This window comes from Ischnura elegans, chromosome 12, assembly GCF_921293095.1.
Source record: "Ischnura elegans chromosome 12, ioIscEleg1.1, whole genome shotgun sequence".
Classification (NCBI taxonomy): Eukaryota; Metazoa; Arthropoda; class Insecta; order Odonata; family Coenagrionidae; genus Ischnura; species Ischnura elegans.
In genome coordinates this window covers 32,623,885-32,647,044 of record NC_060257.1, presented here as the reverse complement: position 1 = coordinate 32,647,044, position 23,160 = coordinate 32,623,885, and the positions used below count along the sequence as shown (strand labels likewise).

Sequence of the window (23,160 nt, the reverse complement as noted above, 5' to 3'; positions counted from 1 at the left end):
TTGCTTTCTCAATGTAAATGTTGAAAATTACGGGTGACAATGTACAGCCTTGTCACACTCCTTTCCTAATTCTTGCTTCTTCACAGCTTGGCCCTGATTTTATCACCGCTACTTGGTTTTTGTATAAACTGTGGATGATTCTCCTGTCATTATAAAGAACCCCAATTTCCTGTAGGATTCCAAGCATTGTGCTCCAATCCACGTTGTCAAATACTATCTTTAAGTCCGCTAACGCAACAAATGTTGGCTTGTTCTTTTCCATTCTCTTCTCCATGAGCAGTCTAAGGGCCAATATTGCTTCCTTGTGCCTTTGTTTTTTCTGAATCCAAATTGGTCTTCATCCAAGTACTCTTCTGCTTTTCGTTCTATTCTTCTATAGATGATCCTTGTCAGTATCTTCAACGCATGTGTAGTAAGGCTTATGGTCCTAAAATCTTTGCAGTTCTCCGCTCTTTTCTTCTTAGGATTAGGGATTATAATGTTCCTCTCGAAGTCCTTTGGTATCTCACCTGCCAAATACATTTCACTAATGATTTTGTATAGCTAGTTCAAATGTATGCAACAGTGCTTGGCGGGATGTAGCTAGTTCAACGTCTTCTCGCCTGAATTTTTTATTAGTTCTGCAGGAATGTCATCAATGTCAGATGCTTTATTTATTCTGAGGTCTCTTACAGCCGCATCAAATTCTGATCTTAAAATTCGGGCTCCCATATCATCGGCATCCACTTCCCTCACGTTTTCGATAGCATTCGTTCTTATGCTGCTTCCTTTGTACTAATCTTCCTTCCATCTCTTCCCTTTTTCTTCATTTTCAATCATTAGTTCTCCGCTTTTGTCCCTAAGGGTATTACATCTTACGCCCCTTTCTTTAAAGTGGCTCCTCACTATCCTACAGGCGGCCTCCACTTTTCCATGCTTAAAATTGTTTTGTAAGTCTTCACAAATATGTTTCATCCACGTTTCTCTAGCCTTCCACCCTGTATGGCATATTTTGTTCCTTATTCTCTTGTAACAATTCTGTCCTTCCTCTATTTTCGCAGCCTTGTATTTTCTTCTTTCTTCAATGAGATCTAATACTTCCTGCGTGATTCATGGTTTTTTCATGACGACTCTTCTTTTACCAAGAACTTCCTCACCTGCTGCCTGGAGACCACTTCTAATGGTTTCCCAACTCTCTTCCGTTGGTTTATTGGTCGCATACTCCCCTTTTTTTCTACAGCCTCTTAAAAAGCCAGTTGATGCTGAATCTCCAATTTTTCAACCTGCCATATGTTTTTCACGGCTTTCTTCAATTTTTTTAAATTTAAGGTGGCATTTCATCATAACTAAGTTGTGGTCACTATCGATATCTGCCCCTGGATAACTTTTGCAGTCCTTCACCTGGTTCCTGAATATTTGTTTCACCAGAATGTAGTCCATTTGGAGTCTTCTAAGATCTCCTGCCATCTTCCACGTGTATCTCCTTCGCAGGGGATTTTTGAATAAAGTGTTGGGCAACCTAAGAAATATTACTTTAGCGGCTGTAGTACTGCGATGTGGAAGGCAAGGGGAAACCACCACATTATCATCCCGAGGAGTCGCAGCTACTCCACTCAATTTAGAGCCTTCGTTATGAATTAATAACGTAGGCATGAACATATTGTAAAATTTTACAAGAGGTATATATCTGTGGGTGGGACGACCGTAGGAAAGTGAAGGTTTGAAGGCGAAATCCGGATTGTGCCTCTTGTAAAGTAATACCGAACATATTTATGAATATATATGTTCATGCCACGCTATGACCTAGGAGGTTGTAATTTACCCACGGATAGGACCCAAAAATTGTACATAGGACCTCATGCAACCATCACAGGATCAATGAAAATAAATAATGGTGCGCAATCCGCTTATCTTTTGTCAATTATTTTGTGAAGTGCGGGAATGCAGAGGCCGGCAGAGGCAGTGGGTAAATATGACATGGAATGTCATTGCGTTGTGGAGTGGTGTTTATGAGTTTGCAGATTAAGATTTTCAAATTCTATATGTATTTTCAAATTTATACCGTCTATTTTCAAAAGCTTAAACAACCGTTCCCATTGTAATGCATCGAACGTATGCCTCCTTGGATGTGAAGTGGGTTAGTAAGGAATTTAATACTAGGTCTCTTCTACTGGAATTAAACCAGAATTTGAAATCATGTCACATAAATCCATCAACGCCAGTTGAGACAATTTCCACGTTAATGGATCAGGATGTCACGGAAGAAAAGGTATCGGAACTCGCGCAATCTTGCAGGTAATGTCCGACGAGACAAATGTGGTATTTTTGTCATTCGTATAATTGATTCCGTAATGTTTGTGAATTTCATTGCTTTTTTTCTTCCTCCAAGTATTGAAAAATTTAATTTTCCGAACGAACCGTCTGCCAAGCTGCCTCCGAAAGCGAAAGGTAATTTTCTTTTTGTATGATGTTAATCATCATTTAGTACACGTTTTCCGAATGCATGGTTGATGTTTCCTGTTCCTACCCCATGATTGCGATTTTGCTAAGTGTATGTATTCCTTGACAGACGGCAGCTGTATTTCGTACCCCATCACTGAAGAGGGCAAATCTAAATTAGCCACGCTTCGCACTTTATCATCGACATTTGGGAAATATCACGACTCGGATTCTGCAGTTGCACTCCCAAGAAAAGACAAAATGAGAACCAGCTTTTTTCGTTCAGTATCGCAGGTGAGGCCTTCTCAATCAGTTTCAGGTATTGCCCAGACAACTTTAAGGGAGAGACAAGGGTGAAGTTTATTTTTTCAGGCGAAAGAAATATTATTACTTACTACTTTTTCTTTCTGAGTTATCCAATTTAATCTTTCTGTCATGAGTAATTATCCTTTTAAGTGCAAATAATTACGGTTTACTACATAAGTAATTGTCTTTGTTTTTTTCTTTTCAGGCTACCCTTTTCGCTTCTCTTCAGTTTTGCCTATTAATTCCTCTCTTTCACTTGAAACCCCACTTCCTCCAGAACGGTGTGTCATAACATATTTTTCTTGTTTAATCAAAATTTCTGCCTTATCATAGCTGTCTTCACTTGAGTTTTATTCATGTCAGAAATCGGAATAGATTGACTCTGTCTCATGTTTTCTTCACGATTAGCTTCAAGTACAACAATTTCGGTGCACAAATTCCAAATAACTTCAGGCTTGAATTTTACATTGTGATTTAGAAAAATTTTCTTCTGATATGGAATCCACACTCTTTCTCCGTCCCTTTCGTTCACATACCCAACCAGATGTCCATAACGGCCTTGTCGTCAAACTTTGAATGTAAATGCTTGTTTGCCGCATGTAGATATCATTCTGTTCCAAAGATTCTCAAATGATTCAGGCTTCCTACTGGTTGTCCATACCACAGTTCATATGGAGGTTTGTTTTAAATGGAGGACTTCCCAGTGCGATTTAAAAGATATGTGGCAGTATTGCATGCTTCTGCCCATAATTCATTTGTCAACTTTCTTGGATTCAGCATAGAATGTGCCCATTCCACAATTGTGCGGTTCTCTTGTTCTGCAACACCATTTTGTTGCGGTGTATAGGGTGGAGTAATGCAGTGCGCTATTCCTCTGTTCGAAAGCAACTCAGAAACTTACTTGCTGTCAAATTCTTTGCCTCCGTCGCTCCTGAATTGTTGATGACATGACCATTTGTCTTGGCTTCATTCAGGAACTGTTCCAAGATGGACTTCACTTTTTTCCTTAAAAAAATCTGAATTTGCTAAAATCATCTTTAAAACAAACATAGTATCACGCTCTTCCAAGTAATGCCATAGACATGGGTCCATTCACATCGGCATGATTTTGCTCACAACCATTTTGTGATTCACTCGACTCTCGAATGGCGACCGATGCATTTTTCCCTGGGAACATCCATCGCAGAATTCTTCTTTGAACCAGTCTACGTCGATATTCATTTGCTTCAAGACTCAATTTTATGTGCTTGTTGTGTTGATGGCCGAATGTTTCATGATAAACTTGCAGTGTATCTGATGAAGTCACTAAATTTACTTCAGTGAGTTATGCTGGTTTTACAGTGCGTATGTCAAGCACGTATACACGACTGCTTATGTGCCCCATCATCATTCTTTCCCCTGTGTCTTTGTCTTCAAGTTTGACACTTTTATCATCTAGTCTCGTGCAAAAACCTTTTCGTACAGCTGCTTTAATAATAAGTTAGCGCTTGCTTCAGGAGCATTAAGAACATCTCCTAATTACGCATTTTTCCAAGTCTTGTTCAAATGCTCTAGAAATTTAACTGTTCCATTTTTCGTGAGCCAGAATGCCTACACCTCATTTTCGGAGTGAAAGTATTTTAGGAACTTCGAATTTTGTATACGATACTAAATATTGCTTATTCGGAGTAGCATGATTGATACCATTGGTGGAACCGTTGTTGCAATACTAGCTGGCGGCTTTAGCATATTTATTAATTGAGGCACCAAGGAATGCAGCATTCTTTTCAGATTGGTTTTTTCCTGTACTTCTGTCGGTCCTTTTCATCGGACACTCTGCTGTCTAATGACCTATCTGTTTGCACTTCTGACATGGAAATTTTTGTTTTGCACATTCATTAATTTTATTCTATTTACCACTTCTATTTTGTTGATTTTTCTTCTTAGGGTTGTTTTGTGCGACACAAGCAGCCAAATCCAGTGTACTTTGCTCTTGCAGTACACAGTTTCTCAATCATTAAGTTGAGACTTCGATTTTCCATTGGTATTGTGTCCCACAAGTCTTTGAGATTGTCGTATTCTTTTCCTAGGGTGGATAGAATTCGACTGTTCAACATTCTTTCAGATAACACATTTTCTTTGTGTTTCCTCTATTCATTTTTCAAATCCATGAAAAGTTACTGTAGCTTTGCAATATGTGTGGTGATGTCCTCGTTGTCATCACGTTGAACACGAAAAAAAAGCTTTGATCAACATATTTAGCCTTTGCATACTGCTTTGCTCATATCTTGCACTTTCACCAAATTTTACTTGCCTGGGTGCATGTCAAAACGAGCTCTGCAATGGATTTTCCCATTGTACCAGCTAACAAACTTGCTACCTTCGCATCATCTTTCAACCATAGATGACCTGCCACCTTTTCTTCCGCTGTAGCTGTTTCCACAAATTTAACACACTTGCTCGTACCAAAGATGATATCTTCTATTGCATATGCTCTCAATAGCATCGAAACATGCCATTTCCACTTAGCCCAGTCTTCAGGTCATTCAAGTTTATCCAGTTGAATTTTGTAGTCACTACTACCGGCAGGCATTTTGTAACTTACAATATGCTTCCACAGTAGATTATCTTTGGAATTATGAATAGACTGATAAGTTAGCTATTTACTTGCGATCTGGGCCCATAACCTGTTGAAATATTCTTAGAATGAAAGAAAAACAGCTGCTCAGCACACACATCTGTATTTTATATCAGTCACTAAAACAATTGCAGCAACACGTATTTTCATTTTCGTTTCTAGAGTGTTACATGCTGATGGCAAATTCATAAAATTTCTTTTTAATGGCAACAAATTAAGTTGTATCTTATTTATTATGGTATGGGATTAAATTAAATAGTTTTATCACTATGATTACGGGACCCCGGGAATGCAATTGAAAATCAGGGTGTCCAGCTAATGGGAAAATCAAGAATTGTGTGTGAAAACCTTTGTCCCTGGAACTATGCATGAATTGTTCATGAATTTTTACTGCAAGCGGGAATTTTATAATCTTTTATTTCAAATTCATTACACATAAAATTGTGCCAGTTTATGGCCTAAGATTTGATCATCGCAATTTTAAGTTCAGTAGCTGAGTAGAATTTTTGCAGCTGTAATGAAACGTGAAATGTCAGGCAAGACAATAGAATCAAAATGTCTAGCACTCATGACGAAAGTAAAATTCAAAAATACGAAAAATAGAATGCCTGGTGACGTTAACGTAACATCTGCTTATGAGATCAAAACAGCGTCTTGGCTTGCGTTGAATAAATTTAAATTTTAAATACAATATGTGCTAACTAACCTATTGCTTGTCATTATCTATTCATAAAAAGTAGAGATGTGCGAATAGTATCCGCGAATACTCGAATACCTCGAATTCTAGAAAGTATTCGATATTCGAGATCTCGAATAGTTATGCCAAAGGTGCCGTCTCAAATACCTCGAATACTTTGAATTTCGCGTCATACACTGTCGCTCGCGCGTCGTTCGTAGCTGACTCGGAAAAATGGAGAGAACTCTATTCTTTTAATGCATGCAGCGCCGTTTTAGGCAAGTTGACGAACTACATCAAATTTGCGGGTTAGAGCGGCGAAAAGATTTCGACGCGGGGAACCGAAATTGATCGGGTAAAAAAATCCGAAAATCCCAGGTGTCCCCCATCAGGAGAAACTCAGTGCCGTGGGATAGCAACATTGTCGTATTTCCCACGATCCGCTATCCCCCTCCATTCGGCATTCGCCTCAGCCACTCTCATGATTTCCGCTTCTCCAAAATCAAAAAAAAGGTCCCAGCTCGTGCAGGGATCGTATTACGAAGACCTTAGCTTCGAACAAATATCAAGTTACCGGAAAATAATAGAATCGCGTTTCACCCTTCACTTTTTCACGCATCCATCTTTTGATAAAAAAAAGACGAGGTGTTTACCATGTGCACTTTGTGGCTAATAACTACAGGCACTTTTGAATCTTCCCCAGGAGATGAAACCACCATAGGGAGAAACTCAGTGCCGTGAGATAGTGACATTGGCGCATTTCCCACGATCCGCTATTCCCCTCCATTCAGCGTTCGCCCCACCCCCTCTGACGATTTCCTCTTCTCCGAAATCAAAAAAAAAGTCCCGGCTCGCGCAGGGATAGTATTACGAAGACCTTAGCTTCGAAAATAATATCAAGTTACGCGAGAAAAATAAAATTGGTCTCGCGCCTACCCGCTTTTCTCACCCACTGACCTTTTTCTACTTACCTGCTTCGAATTTCCCCCTTTCTGGAGGTCAACTGCTGCATGAGTCATCTACTAGCCCGAAAGGTGTCTAACAATGACTTTCGGCAATTATTATTACACCTTCATTGGATTGAAATATTAGTAATGTGCGCGTAATTTAAAAAAGAATAAGACCAAACACGACATATTTCTGACTTTAAGCATTTTACGCAAGAAAATAAATGCCGGAAAGATGAAGAAATACGACGGAGGCTTAGCATTTTGGCGTAATACTCAAATAGGGCGCTTTCCTATTATTTTTTATTGCCTAAATCGAAATATTAATACTCCTGGAGTACGTATTTAACGCTTTTAGATTTTTATAAGACGATATCTATTTTTCGCGATTAAATTAAAAGTGAAAATTTTCAAGCGCGCGAGTAAGTATGATTGCCGGGAAAAACTCCGCGTGACGTCGTTCTGCTTCCCGCTGCCGCGAGTGAGGTGACCTTGAGGTGAGGCTCTGAGCGCTAATACGACGCAGGATGCTAGCAGGTAGCCGAGTACCATGCTAGCAGGTAGCCCTTGGCTTAAATAAGGATTATTAATACCTTATCAAACGAAGAAAACTTTCCGAACTTAGTCAGTTTTAATAAGTGATTATTAACACATGTTTCCTTGAGCTCTGTGCCTCACGCATGCATTGGTAACCTCAGACGATGTAAAACTGCTATCCTCTCGTGTATAAACAAGGTCCCTGTGATGTCACGCGGAGTGGCATCGCATGGGCGCCAATCTGGCCTTTTTCAAATGAGGAAAAATTGACCATTGCCATTAATCTAAAGCGGTATTTCTAGAACCAAATAATATGTATATTATGAATACACCAATGGTGGTTAACGAATCACAATCAATGCCTTTCGTTTTCTTTAATGAAGGAAACTACCCTATTGTTTACATAAAATTAAAATATTCCATTAATCAGCTAAATTCCTGTTTGAATCCTTTAAAGGCAATCACAATTACTCGCCAAAATCTCGGGTTTCCTGCTGCTTAGGCGACCTAGTCAAACATTTTCACATTCATCGTTTGGTATTCGAGGTATTCGAAATTCGAGGTATTCGAATATTCGAGCAATGATTTGATATTCGAATTCGATATTCGAATTCGATATTCGAATTCGAGAAATGTACTATTCGACCCATCCCTAATAAAAAGTATTGATAAAATTATATTTCATTTGGCTGAAATTATGTTTAAAAGTTACTCTTTTTGTGCATGTTCGTTGAAAAAAATTTTTTAAAAGAGTTTTGTGTCTAATTATAGAATTTTATGTAACGATTGAAATTAGAGAGTGAAAAAGTTAGGGTAAATGAATATTTTTGTCAAGGAATTCAAAATAAAGAATCTACAACATTATATTTGTATGAGTTGTGCTTTGTTGTACTTTAATCGTTTGTTCTACTTACAGAACCAGGAAGCGGTTAAAGAAATAAATTTAAAACCTTTAAAACATGTTGTGGTTACTGTTCGAGTGTATCATCCTTTCCAGCAAAAATATGGAGCAAGAAGGTGTGTAAATTTTTGTTCATTAGAGGATACAGTAGACCCCTCTTTAACAATAGGTTCTAAATGCAATTGGTGTGGCATTAAAATCTGACCTGATTTTGCCTGTATGTACTTTCAAAAATTATGGATTTCGCCAATTTTTTGTTTTCACTCAACATTGCAACATTTGCATGTGGTGATGCCCTTTAAATTGATATCTTATACAGGAACAATGCCAATAGGGTGGTTTCCTATTATTTTTTTATTGCCTAAATCGAAAGATTATTACTCCTGGAATACGTATTTCACGCTTTTAGATTTTTACATGACGATATCTATTTTTCGCGATTAAATGAAAAGTGAAAATTTTCTAGCGCGCGAAAACGCGACGCATAAGTATGAATGCCGGGAAATCTCTTCGTGTGACGTATTTCTGGTTCCCGCTGCCGCCCTGTGAGGTGACCTTGAGGCGAGTTGAGCGCTGATAGGGCGCAGGCTGCTAGCGGGTAGCTGAGTACCCTGCTGGCTGGTAGCGCTTGGCTTAAATAAGGATTATTAATACCTTATCAAATGAAGAAAACTTTCCACCTTAGCCAGTTTTAATAAGTGATTATTATGACATGTTTCCCTGAGCTCTGTGCCTCATGCATGGATTGGTAACCTCAGACGATGTATAATCGGTGGCTCCGGGTTAAAGTCCCCGACTGCTAACCTAGAGGTCGCGGGTTCGAATCCCGCCTGGGTGGTCTGACCACCATCCAGGGCATGGATGTATGTGATTGTCAAACAAGTTAATTGTAAGAGAGGACTATCTAGTCCTAAATTCACTTGTGAAATAAAGACGACATTACTCCTATCTTCTCGTATTGAAACTAGGTCCCTGTGACGTCACGTGGAGTGGCATCGCATGGGCGCCATTCTGGCCCTTTTCAAATGAGGATAAAAATGGACCATTTCCATTCGTCTAAACCGGTATTTCTAAAACGAAATAATTTGTATATTATGAATACACTAATGGTGGGTAACGAATCGCAATCAATGCCTTTCATTTTCTTTGATGAAGGAAACTACCCTATTCAACAAACAATGGAATTGACTTTTTGATGCCTTTCACCTGGCCGTATGCGATTGTTTTTATCATGCCATTATGGCCCATAATGCGGCCAACTAAGTTTTCCAGCCATCCCATATGCTCTCATAATTAACTTCAGTCCTGCTGACTTTAATTATTGTATTTATCTTTTCTTAGCTTTATTTAATACCTATACTGCTATTTCAATTTGCAGATATGTTATTGGTAAATATTTAGTATTTACTAAATTATAATAACGGCTTTTTATTTTCTTAACTAGAGATAGGCTTGAACATTTTCATTCTAACTTCATTTTTCTGTTATTTGAGGGAGGCACTGCACTGTGATCAGAAATAGTCTTTCTTTCCAGCAGATGGTTTAATATTTAATTTGTTATAGAATCATTTCAAATGTCTTTGCGGCTGGGAGGCAAGCCCAAGATTTTTGGGGGTGAGGACGGAGGGCACTTGACTTCATGAAAACTAGCCAAAATGCAATAGGTGTACCATAGCCTCTAGGAAATTATGTTGCTGTCCATGGTGTATGCTTTAGGATTAACTTAGCTGTACAAGGGGGACTCAAAAATAACCAGATGTAAGTCGTCTTCGCCGACGGTAAAGGGGTTCGGGGGAAACAAAGCAGGGAACAAGTCCAAATTCTCACACAAAGCAACTTCACTTTATTCAGCCCAAGCCTTACACTCTATCCCGCTGCCCAACCACAACTGCCTCCCCTAGCCGCCGTCAGCCCACGTCCCTGGAGTCACCGAGGGAGATCGCTTCTCAAGCAACTCTTCCGATGACAGCAGGAACGTGCTTAATGGCTGGGTCTCAAACGAAGTCTGTTCGAGGCAGCTCCCCGTCATCTCGCAGCTTTTAATAATCTTAATGAAACCGTGCTTACACAGATAAAATTTTAAAAAAATTCAAAATTTAATTCTTACGAAATTTTGAAGTGCTCTCCATTTACACTGATACATTGCTTAAAACATTTTTTTCCACTACGCAAAACAACTTGGGTACTTATTGTTTCCTATGTCTTGCAGCGCTGCCTTCGATTTTCTTTTCACCCCTGTAATATGACCAAAACATTTCCCTTTCATCACCATTTTATCCGGTTGAGCAAAAGGAACTCAAAAGGTGCGATATCTGTTGAAGAGGGGGGGTGAAGAGGCAGTATCATGCAACTTCTTGCCAAAAACTCAAGTCATGACAATCAGCAACACATGCAGCTCTTGATCAGGAGGCAACAAATAGGGGATGAATTTTGCAGTGATTCATCTCAATTGCTAATCTTCAGCTATAATTTGCTGTAATGAGCGCCACAAATGACCAGCTTGTTCAGCGAGTCAATCAATATTACTCCTCTAATTCTCATACACAAGGGTAAGAGTTTTTTTCCACATTTTGATCAGTTCTGGACCTGGAAGGCCGGTCCGTGTGTTGAATTTCTTCGATCGACATACTGACATTTCCCTATTTGGGAAATTGCAAACTTTTTATTAACAGTACATATGCATATACTACAATAAATACTTATTGCCGCAATATACTTTTTTCCGCTTAAAATTCAGTTTATACGCTAGAAAATGACTCCCAAAAGTTTCCCGAGTTACGCTGGCAAAAAAATTACCACCCCCACTGATCTTACGCCGTGACGTCAAAATTCAGTAGGAGTAGTAGGTCCAAGCCCAGTAACGTCATAGCTGCAGGTTTGGAAGAGCCATGTTGCGTTTAAAGGAGAACATGGCTGAAAAAAGAAAAAAAATAAAGTGGTGCATTGTTCCTCTGTGCAATAACACCCCAGAAAATATTTTCGTCAGCATTCCCAAGGAGGAGATTAGAATTAAAGCCTCGATGCATGCCATCCGTCGGGATGAGCGTTATGGAAAAATAAGAGTATAAAAATAGAGTGATAGATCTGTGTGCTATGAGTGCGGATAACTTCAATATAAATAATATTTCATCGACTGAATAACTTGTATCTGAGATTTTTCTCTTTTTAATGGGAACTAGCATATATTTCAGATATAAATATTTACAAACTTTCACCTGTATTCCTGTCAAAATTAATAATCATACATTTATGTCAATTCCATCACCTAATTTAAAAATATTTTTTGCTGATTATAGGAAAATGCGAACAACCCTGGCACAAAAGATACTTCTGTTGGGTGAGCAGCCTTTGACTGATTTGAGGGATATATTATTTTGCGTTAATGACTATGCTGTGCCAGGTGACAGAAGTGAAAATGTAGATGAAGAAGTCGACACCTCCAATAAGGTAACTTTCCTAATATAGATTTAGAAGAGATTACAAAAATTGTTGATATCAATGTAAAACCTATGATGTTGTCAAGTTTGAAATTTAATTGTTATAGAGTTGACTTTTGACGCACTCTGTGTTTCATTAATTTTTATATGTGACTAATTAGGCTGTTTTTGATGGTATTTAGATGAAATAACTTAATTCCAATGTGTCTGTAAAGGAAAAAAATATAAATTTTGAATTGCTCCACATTGGTAACTTGACTGATTGAAATGAAATAAACTGGTAATTAAGGGAAATTTATTTACACCTTGCCCCCATATGTGTACACAGAAACTCATCCTTGCATTAACAGGGTTCCACTCAACCTTAAAACGGTGAATTTCGTGTACCACGAAAAAAAAACCTGGAAAAAGCCGTGAATTTCGTCCTAAAGCCTTAAAAATCTCTCAATCTTGATTTTACGATTGTAGAACTACGATTAACAGATTAAAAGAAAAATGGATATTTCAATCATATTTCGAGGTCAATCATGCACAGACATGGCCACGGATTTATATGGACACATATGTTTGAAGCGCAATTATTGGTCCATGTGTCATGATGACACATGGACCAATGGACCATGGACCTTAAGCCAGTACCAAAGCCGGAAGACTGGTAACCAAAGTGTTCATTAACACTTGCGAATATTCAGAGACTTCTTTACTTCTCTGGCACCCTTTTCCCTATACAGTGAGTCCTCGTTTAACGTCACTTACCGTTCCTGAAAAATGTGACGATAAACGAAATGACGTTAATCGAAGCATAATATCCCATAAGAAACAATGTAAAAAATGAATATCGGCTCCTATAATTCACATTCCTACGCGAAAAAAATGTTAGCGTATCATATCTGGGGCATTTTTTACGGTGGGAATGCCAAACTATCGCATAAATACGAGTTCTTGTCTTCATCGATGACAATAGCGGCAGTGACGTAAATCCTTCTCCATTTTTGTTTCTTCCAGCATTTGCTTTTCGGCTTCGCTATGGTGGTCGCCCGGGCATCATCCAAAAGGTTCTTAGAGTACAGTTTAAGAACCTTGGGCATCATGATCGCTGAAACATCGTCGCGGTTACAGGAACCAAAATTATAGTGAACTCGGCGAAAAAAGTGACGACAAAAACTCCAAGTTCTACACGGAAAAATGCCTTGAAATCACTTTTTAGGTTCCTGAAAACCATTATAACCTTGCGCACCTACGCAAGAATTCATTTTGCAGAAATTTTTGCTAAAACCGTAATCGCAATTATCAATAAGCAACACTGTTTTACACTTTGTATTGACAGACTATATTACCGCCCACAAAACGAACAACCTGCAACGCCCGCCGATTCGCGTTTTTTTCTCGCGAAATTTGAAAGACGTGACGTTATCGCGAAGCGTAGGTGCGATAAACGAATGACGGTCTCAAAATTTTCGTGACGTTATCGCGAAATGACGTTAAACGGGGTGACGTAGAATGAGGACTCACTGTATTTCCCACTCACAACCTTTAGCCAGAGCTGAATTTTGCAAATGATATGTGATGTCAGGAGAGATAGCACCTTCATGCTGTGTTTGCATTCATGGTACATTTCAGTTTGTTAAATTTTTAGTTAATGTGCGGCCAATGATTGTCACGTGATCAATATTTCTGCTTAAAATGCTGAAATTATAGAGTATCTACGAACCGTGAATTTGACAACATTTACACCATGAAAACCTGGAAAAACCGTGAATTCCATAATGTAGCTTTAGTGGGAACCCTGATTAACAATTTAAAAAAAATCGGCTTGATGTAAATTAGGTATAGTTTGCAATTCTTGTAAAATGGTAGCTCCACTTTGGACATCATATTTTCAAGAGCTTCTTCATGTATTGACGTATTGAAAATTAGGACTTCTATAATTGCATATCTCAGGGTGCAATTTTTTAATTCTCCAAACTTAGCAGATTTTCTTATAGCATGCTCAATGCCATCAATTATATATTTCTATTCCTTATTGGTCTACGAATCATATTTTTGTAACATAGCAACATTTCCATACCCTAATGGCTTTGAAACTAATTCTTTTTCCAGAAATAATGACAATTCATTTTGCAAGGAGCTCGTGATACAATCAGTCCTCTAGAATGGATTAATATCATAAAGCAAGGGTCTACTGTATATGAATGATTTGTTATTAATTTAATGTGAGGAAAATTAAAAAAAAAAATTCTTGGAACTCTGGGAAAAATCAAGAATATTTCAAATGGAAATTTGGTATGAACCCTGGTCTAGTAAACAATAATATGGAATTTCACTTCCAGGAGATTTACCCATCTGCATATTTCTTCATTGAAAACACATTTTTCAATGACATGAGAAATCCTCTCAGCAAAGATCTCAGTCTAGTTGTAAGAGAATGGATGAAGGGTCTTCCTGGTGACTTTGAAGATATAACGGCAAAACCAATGGACACTGCTAAGTTGGAAGATTTGAATATTCGTTTAGGATACCCATATGTGTTTGTCCATCAAGGAAGCTGTGAACATTTGATTGTATTCTCTGATGCTAGGTAATTACCATAGTTTTTTTTCTGTATAAATATTTGTGCATTTAAAACTTGACATAATCAGCACAACTTTCATGGCATCAAAAAAACTGAAAAAAAACACACCTAAGCATAAATTACCCGAAGTAAGCATTGAGAATATACAGAGTACCAGATGGGCAGACGTGTCATTTCTTAGCTTCTCTTAGCAAGGGGGTATCAACATTCCATTATTATCAGTTCATTGGAGCTTGGGCTAATCTATTTTGATGAAGAAGTGCTGTTTACTTGGGGGTGCTGGTGAATGTATCCATCCCCACATAGGACCTCACTCAGAGTGTGTATTTGTTATTACCCTGGTCACTTTTTCTGCTTCCTTTCTTGCAGTTATTTTGCATCATTGTTTATTAAATTCAATTTGAATTCCTAGGTGATATTATGAAATTGGTTAAACGTTAAATTAAAAAATTAATAAAACATGTTGGATTAGATGTCATGAAAGAAAGGATGCATGTTACCTCAAGTTGATTCATCTGTGGACTAGCCACAATGATAACTTTAGGGAGTCACCCACAATGCACATAATTGTGAAATCCCATAGAGCAAAAATCATTTGTCTTGACCTGTTACCTTCATCTCAAATAGAAACAATGTACATTTGAGAAATTATAGAGTCCAAGTGTTCAAATTTGAGATATAGGCAGATATGAACAAGTGCGTAGTGTAAGTATTCTAAAAATTGCAGGAGTTATGCATATTCTCAATCAAAAAATTTGGATTTTAAGTTATTTTTACTGCAAAGACCTTTGAATTCTTTGAATATCCTTGAATTTATTTTATAAAAATTGGTAGATGCCATATTTTCTGGTGATCTTTTCTAAGTTGGAAGTAAAAATGTCTGACGTCATGTAGCCTGTAGCCTTGCTTTGAGCCCATGCAACATTTGTATGTATTCCTTTAGTGTTTAGTCAATAATTCAAGGGTATAGGTCAATTTCTCTGTTATTTCAAATGGCTTGTTGGTTTTGCATGAGAAGGGCTTTCTTAATTGGTTGCTTTTTAAAATAAATATCCATTTTACTTGTAATTTTCCATAAGTATGCATTCAAGTTCTTGCCAATAATTTCTTTTTTACCTGAATACTTAGGTATTATCAGCCATAAAAGTTTATTTTCATCTCTTACAGATTGATCAATTCCTCAGATTCCCTATGTTCAGCTGATTATCCTAATATTTTATACTTATATAAAAAGTACTCTGTCTTGTGCAACTTCTGTGGGAACTTTACAGCAACGTAAGTTCTTATTTTTTAAGAGTAATCTATTTTTTACTTTCTTTGATTGCAATAATCATATGGCGGTATTTTATTTGGGTATCATTTAGGGTTAACTTAATCCCATGATATTCAGGAATTTAATGTGTCATAAAAACATCCTCAGGGCATTTTTGAAGGTGCCCTTACTTACCTACTAAAACTTGGTTTGGAGTTTACTTGATAACTAAGGACAACAATCTTCTATGACAATTCACGAAATATCTCCAAAATCGGAGGCATCTATCAGTCATTGCCAAGTTAAAATTTCCTTGATTATTGCTGCTTTTAAACATGTCCTAAGCTGGAGTTTTAAATACCTTTTAATGATTAATATGTAAAACAGTGGAAATAACTTCTAGGAAATAGGTTCAATAAAATCAGTGGTTGCCTCCCCACTTCAGGGGTGGAAATTATTTATTCTTAAATTAATGGATGGTAATCGACTAACTAAATTTTAAGTTTGTTATATAAAAAATATAAAAAAGTTTTTTAGATAAATTAGTTTTTAAAAAAGTTCAAATATATAATTGCTTATCATGTTTGAGAGCATTTAATAAGTCTTTATGTTTAAACAAGATTATTCTTAACAAAATGCTTAAACCTTAGTTTTTATTCATTATGGAATAATTATTCTCCCTAAATTACGAAAAGTGATGGCTGGGCTCATGTCACTTTTGAAAGTGTGTCAGATAAATCTTGTGCCAAATTTTCTTGTTAATTGGTGTGGTTACAAAGAATTTGTAGAGAATATAGCTGATTTTTTGGTGGACCAAAAAGTAGTCTATGCTGATGTAAATCCTCCATCGTATTGCTCGTAAGCATTTGTAATAGATAATCTTCTCTTAGACTCTTCCTTGGTAGAATTGAGAGTCCATTGCGTTTGCTGCTAACCTTCCTGCTTTTGCTGATTTTGTCTGAATTTCTATCATTTTCATGGCTCATGCTGGGGTCTGGTCATAATATTCTTATTTACTTTGCTGAATTTTCTTCCTCGTTACTGAATCACAGTGCATGTGTGTGCAACGTTCAGAGGAATTTTGCCTTCCCTTCAGTGACGTCTGCCCTACAAGACTGCTTTTCCTCAAGGCCGCTTTCATACCTTTCACCGTAGGTTATGGGTAGCAGGAAATTTGCTGCCTGTACCCACGGCATGTGCTGTGCCATCCACTGCATTCTGTCAATGATTTTCAGATTGAGCTTGTTATAGCCTGTGCTGCTCATGGCATGGTTAGATACGTCTCCTGTATAGGCCTATGTTTATTTCAAGTCACATTGCTGTGCCTTCGACACAGGATGGTGAAAAGCCAGAATGCCTGAAAGCAGCGTAACTTATTGTTTATTATACATTGTAAATAAGAGCTGCTAACTTTTGCCTCTGCCATTTCTCAGCCAGCACATGGTGTGACTTAATGGACCTCCTGGACTGATTCTTTAAAGAAACAGAAGGTACATGTTCTTCATGGCACGTGATTCTGCTGTGAATCTATCATTGAAAATTGGAGATGAAAGGGTGGAGCGATAGCATAAGCGGAACAAAAATTGAAGTAATATCTCCTTAACCAAGGAAAGATTCATCTGCAGCAGGATCCAGCAGTTCAGTCTTAACTCTCTACTTCGCTATCGCTTTTCCGCTACTTCCTCAGATATGGCAACATTTATTATTGGTCTTTTAGTTGAACTCGGGCTGTCCACTGGGTGAAGATCTCCATTGATGCCGACGTTTTGATAATTGAGTTGGTTTTTGTCTTAGGGCGTCTCACTTAGCATTTCATGACCATAAACCGCCATTGATTATCCAAAGTGAAGGATAATATTCTGAGAAATAGTAAACTTAAGGAGCACATTCACCTGTCTCCAATTTATTGAAACTAGACTGATCCAATGCAGGCAAGTGTAGTTAAGGTAGTTATCATATGTTGTGTAAGGACACAGTTGAAATATTTTTAATATCTTATATGTGGTACTGCCTGTGTCTTATTAATTATATGCCAGATATTGTCTAAAAATTGTTAGCATCGACATTTTCCACATAAATGCATCGAGATTGTTTTGTTGAATCGCTGTATAATCTTTTACTGCAGTCAAGTCATCAAAGTCGTGAATTAAAATCCATATCTTTAATTTAAAAAGCACGAAGTCATAACCGTAGGTTATAGTTCCTCGACAAAAAAAACGTTCAAGTGTTGAGGATCACGTAAATCTTCTCGGCTGCGAGAGCCAAATAGCTTGAAGTATTATTGCCTGGAGATAAAAAGAAATAGAAGAGAAATAGTTTATTTTCTGCCCAATAATATTGAGTTAGTGAAATAATGCCATTTAATGGAGAAATTCGCCAAAGTTGCCGATTATGCCTAATGTGCCGTGTGATATTTCATGATTTGAATTTTCGAGACGGATAAGTAACAGATGACTATCGACGTGCGGCGTCCCGAATTCATTCAAATTTTCCGGAACCGCTGGCTCTCGATGTCCTGCGTGTTTTTCTCGTACTGTATTCTCTTTTTACCGTTTGGCTGTTATCAAATCAAGTTGCAACTCATATTAATACATGTGTTTTCTAGGAACAAGGTGACACCATTTTCATAGGACGCAATTGATCACGTGCCATGCCGTTGTTGGTATACTTGTTTATTGTTTTCGATTCCGATAGAGGTATTATTTGAGCGGGCATAAGCATAACTTTTTTCGGAGCTGAAGGGCGGACTATGGAGAATCTAGGGTGCACGTATTAGTTAATCTTGAAGTTGTCACAGCGTCGGCCCCGAGTTCAAATCGATATGTACTCGGAGTCCTCGGACACAGGTCACTCAGAGGAGTACATGGTTGAGCGTGCCCGGCTTAAGGAAGAGGCGCGGCAAGACCGGGCTCGTATGTCATCACAGGTAGCCGTGACAACTGGTCCTGCGGCTATCAAGGTGGAAGTGGGAGGTATGAAAGGCAGTGGGATGCCCCTCTTCGCGGCTCCCCTAAGGGTGACTTCACACGATAGAGTAACCGAAGATATCCAACGCAAGCTTGGTGACTATCAGAACCTCTTGCCGCACATTTTGCGTGAGTCGAGGAAGCTCTTCGGCGTTGATCGGTCCCTACCGAGCCCTGCATCCGAGATGACCGTACCCTCCACCAACTCCGATTTCTGGACAAAGACGGGTGTTCTTGAGCACCAAAAGCCCGTCAATGGCATGAAGAGCAAAAGTCAACCTATGCCATAGCGTAGATTCAATTGATGTACCTCAGCAGTCAAGGAAAACGTGAGAGATATTCACCAGAATCTGAATTGTGCTCCCATATTGAATGGTTCATCAGAGGCTCCACCCTGTAATTCCTGTTGCAAATCTTCCATTAACTATTGCTATATATTTTATGCAGTAAGCACATAATCTATCTCTATTACAATAAGCGAGAGGAAGTAATGCTTAAACCAATAAAAGTATGCATACAAGATGAAACATCCTTGTTTTTCTGCAGAGAACTGCTGGAAGAATAACCCACACATCATTATTACAAGAAAACAGGCTTTGTACAATCCTGAGATTGGTGTGATCACAGCTCTTCATTCAATTCTCTCATAAGATTTTCTCACTCCTGTAGTCATTCCCTTTTAAATATTGAATTACCTGTTCCATGTATGAAATACAAGGCATTCTTAGCTGTTCTTGCTATCCACTTGTTCCATAGTGATTGTCTTCATTAGACCATCAAGCCTTAAGATGCTTTATTAGGTTGTCTGATCTACTAACAATTTTCCGAAGACATGTCTCTTATTCTTCTTAAACCTCGTGCATTACACTGGATGATCCATTTCGTCTTCATCATTCTTGTGTGGTATCACATTTTGAATGCTTCTACTTTGCTCCAATTAACTGCTGCTATTAGTATCTATGCCTTGATCCCTTAAACAAAATACTTGAGGTGTAGCTTGGGTTTGTTTTATAACTTGACCATGGTCGCGTTAGATGCCCTCTTTATCTGGGCAAACCTACTAATGTTGAAGTTGTTTTGGGTTTTCCACCATGTGAGGTTCTCCATCTCTGCCAACGTTCTGATGACCGTGTCGTCCATCGTCATCATCAGGGCAAGTCCTGTTGACGATGGACGACACGATCATCAAAACGTCGGCAGAGATGGAGAACCTCACATGGTGGAACACCCAAAACAACTTTAACATCATCATATGCCGGGAAAACCTCAGATCTTTCTTCAAACCTCCTAACGTTTACTTTTTTACATACTCTATCGTAGGTTAATTTGATTCCTGAGCAACTAAATTCTTTCATCTCATATAGTCAAAAAAATAATGGCCATTTTTCTCAAGATTATTATACCCTGGTGGATGAAGCCTTTCTCACACATTCATTTCCTTATTCTGGTGGCCTTTCATTGGTAGAATCACATTTTTTATCTTAGGTACTTAAATTATATAATATGATGGTGATGTAAAACTACAAGTACTGGAATCTAATTCAATCAGCAATAATTCTTAAAGGCTACTTATTCAATGGGCTTTGGCTTTTCTTTAGAGTTATTGTATAGCCTAAAGTTAATATTTCTCTGTTATGTGTAATCGAAAAGAAAAAGTTTTCCTAGATAAATGTAAATCTTAAAAAGATTTTCTACTCGCACAGTAGCTACATTTTCATGCACAATATTGAGAATTAAATATGTATTAGTATTTCTTCTAGTTTTATTTTTCAGACCCAATTTGTACAATGGGGAAATTTATTATGTACACATTGGGGAATTATGAAATATTTCGCCAGGAAAAATTAAGGAAACTTTCAAATTATACTTCATACTCAATAAATTCTCTAATGGTTTGGTAAAAGTTGGGACATTAACTGTTAATATAGAAAAGGAGACGCAAGTAGGAGACACGATACTTCTCACACTCTCCTAGCATCTATTGAAGTCCTTTATTTTTTTATTCTAGTCCTAAAATATGGTTGGTCTAATTACTTATTCCTATACCTGATGAAGGGCTATAAGATTAGTTTTTGCCCAGCCAAGAGTTTTCTGAGGATATGCAGACTAATCTCTCTTTAATGTTTTGGCAAAAAGCAAACTCAGTCTATAATTGCATGCAAAGAAGGAATTTAGGTGTGGGGCAAGATCTTTCAGAGGTGCCAAAACAAAAAAATCTCATTGCACAGCTGTCACACAATCATATCCTGTCAGTAATTACCACTCTGTAACTGCATTGTAACTAAATTTGCAACACTGTTTAACATTTTGGTGCCTTTCCAGTATTGTATTGAACATCCCCATAAAATCCCAATTTTCTGTTTCTCTGTGTGTTTAAGTTTTCCAGAATTCCCTTTAGGCTTTTAATTCAGTCTTATACGTATAATCGTATTAAAATATTCTCTCTCTGATTATTCTATCCTTTTTACAGATGGATCCTAACTGCATGTGATCGAGTTCCGTATAAAATGGTGCATTTGTGTGAATCTTGCTTGAAAATGTACTGTTATAAAGGCAAGGAGAAAGTAGGGAAATTTCGGCTCTATGAGTATATTGACCCATCTTCCATTGCTCCGGAAACTTTTGTATTATGAATTGTGTTTAATAAAAGTGGACATTAGCTGTGATCAATCATTTGTCACCAACTGTACTCTGGTATTTGCCATTTGTATTTATTTTTACTATTTTGTTTACATTTTACTATTTATTTTTATATAATAGCTAACTATATTCTTTTTGGCTACTTCCTAGACAAAGTATGTACTAGTTATATTACCTACTGTATAGTTTGGTTACTTTTATTGCTACATCAGCATAAATTTAGGTCCATTCAAATATATGTCTCCATTAGTAAATTTAACTGCTGGATAGTGTGATGGCCAAGGGTCTTTTTAGAAATCTCAACTATTCTAAGGGGATTGCCTGATCATGAGAGAAAATGAGCAGGAAAATTATGATATATTTTGTTTTCGAACATCCTTTTTTTGTTTTGTCATTATTTTTGTACCAACCTGAGTTAACTAAGTTTTTGAGTCACACCTGGAGCACTATGTTTTTTCTCTGAATGAATTATAGCATGATGTCAACCTGTTTTTCAGTATTATTAACATAACTTTATTATCAATTGTTTTTTGATCAATCAATGTAAACGCCGAAATTGACGTCCTCTTTTGTTAGTGTGTCTATATATGTGCCTTTAATGATTATCAGCTATGGATAAATGGCTTTCAAATCTTAATATGCATATAGTATACCCTAGATTGATCAATTTATTGGCTCATTGATCATGTGGGTCATGCCAGCCTGGGATTCAGGAATGAAAGTTAACAAAATGTCAGGGATATTGATTTTGGTCGGGGAGAAAAAAGTGGTACAGAGTAAAGGTGAAAACTAATTGATCAAGCAGAGCATTGCTGAGTTCAAGCTGTGAGGTGAGCATATTTTGTTTGCACTCTGAGTAAGAGAGAAAAGCAAAGATGAGGTCGTAGGCGCAAAATTTGGCCTGATGACCTAAAGTTAGCTACTGAGAAGGCTTTGGAATATAAGTGCAAATTATGACCAGATTGCTGCAATAGCGGTAAGTCAGGGATGAATTCTGTTTGTTGATGAATGCTGCGATATTTAATAATCTCAGATTATTAGGCAACGACTGCTTAGATGTTTATGTTTTGTTTTATAGTTGAATTTCAATTAGAATATGTTACTCTCTTGGAATAAATGAAGTTCATTTCACAGTCTAATTCTGCATTTTTTCTCCTAAATCCCTCTATGTATGAGCCCTTACTGTGATTTCAGAATAGGGTAGGTTCCTTCATCAAAGAAAACGAAAGGCATTGATTGCGATTTGTTACCCACCATTAGTGTATTCATAGTATACAAATTGTTTGGTTTTAGAAATCCCAGTTTAGACAAATGGCAATGGTCAATTTTAACCGCATTTGAAAAAGGCCACATTGGCGCCCATGTGATGCCACTCCACGTGACGTCACAGGGACCTAGTTTCTATACGAGTAGATAGGAGTTTTACACCGTCTGAGATTACCAATGCATGCATGAAGCACAGACCTCAGGGAAACATCTATTAATAATCGCCTATGGTCGGAAAGTTTCCTTCGTTTGATAAGGTATTCATAATCCTAATTTAAGCCAAGCGCTGCCTGCATCGCAGCGGCATGCATATACTCGCCCCAAGGTCACCTCACACGTGCTTTTCCCTGCATTCATACTTAGCCGTCGCGTTTTCGTTGAAAATTTTCACTTTGCATTTAATTGCAAAGAATAGATATCGTCATTTAAAAATCTAAAAACATGAAATGCATTCTCCAGGAGTAATAATCTTTCAATTTAGGCAATAAAAAAATAATAAGAAACCACTATTGTGGCTCATAATCCTTCTCTGTGCACTAAAGGACTATCATATGCGGAATGCAAGTTTTGTTAATCTTTCACCTTATAATATTAAAGGGATACTAATAGTCTCCCAAGGTTTAAG

The 23,160-nt window shown here is 37.6% G+C and overlaps 1 protein-coding gene across 1 annotated transcript; it reads left to right on the top strand.

Moving 5' to 3' along the window:
* The first annotated feature begins 1,900 nt into the window (after positions 1-1,900).
* LOC124169081 (snRNA-activating protein complex subunit 3-like) lies at positions 1,901-21,295 on the top strand. Its single transcript, XM_046547557.1, has 8 exons — positions 1,901-2,274; positions 2,369-2,427; positions 2,549-2,712; positions 8,418-8,518; positions 11,699-11,849; positions 14,170-14,417; positions 15,579-15,686; positions 21,100-21,295. The coding sequence occupies exons 1-8, from the start codon at positions 2,081-2,083 to the stop codon at positions 21,260-21,262; spliced, it is 1,188 nt and encodes a 395-aa protein (XP_046403513.1). The 5' UTR covers positions 1,901-2,080; the 3' UTR covers positions 21,263-21,295.
* The last annotated feature ends 1,865 nt before the right edge of the window (positions 21,296-23,160 follow it).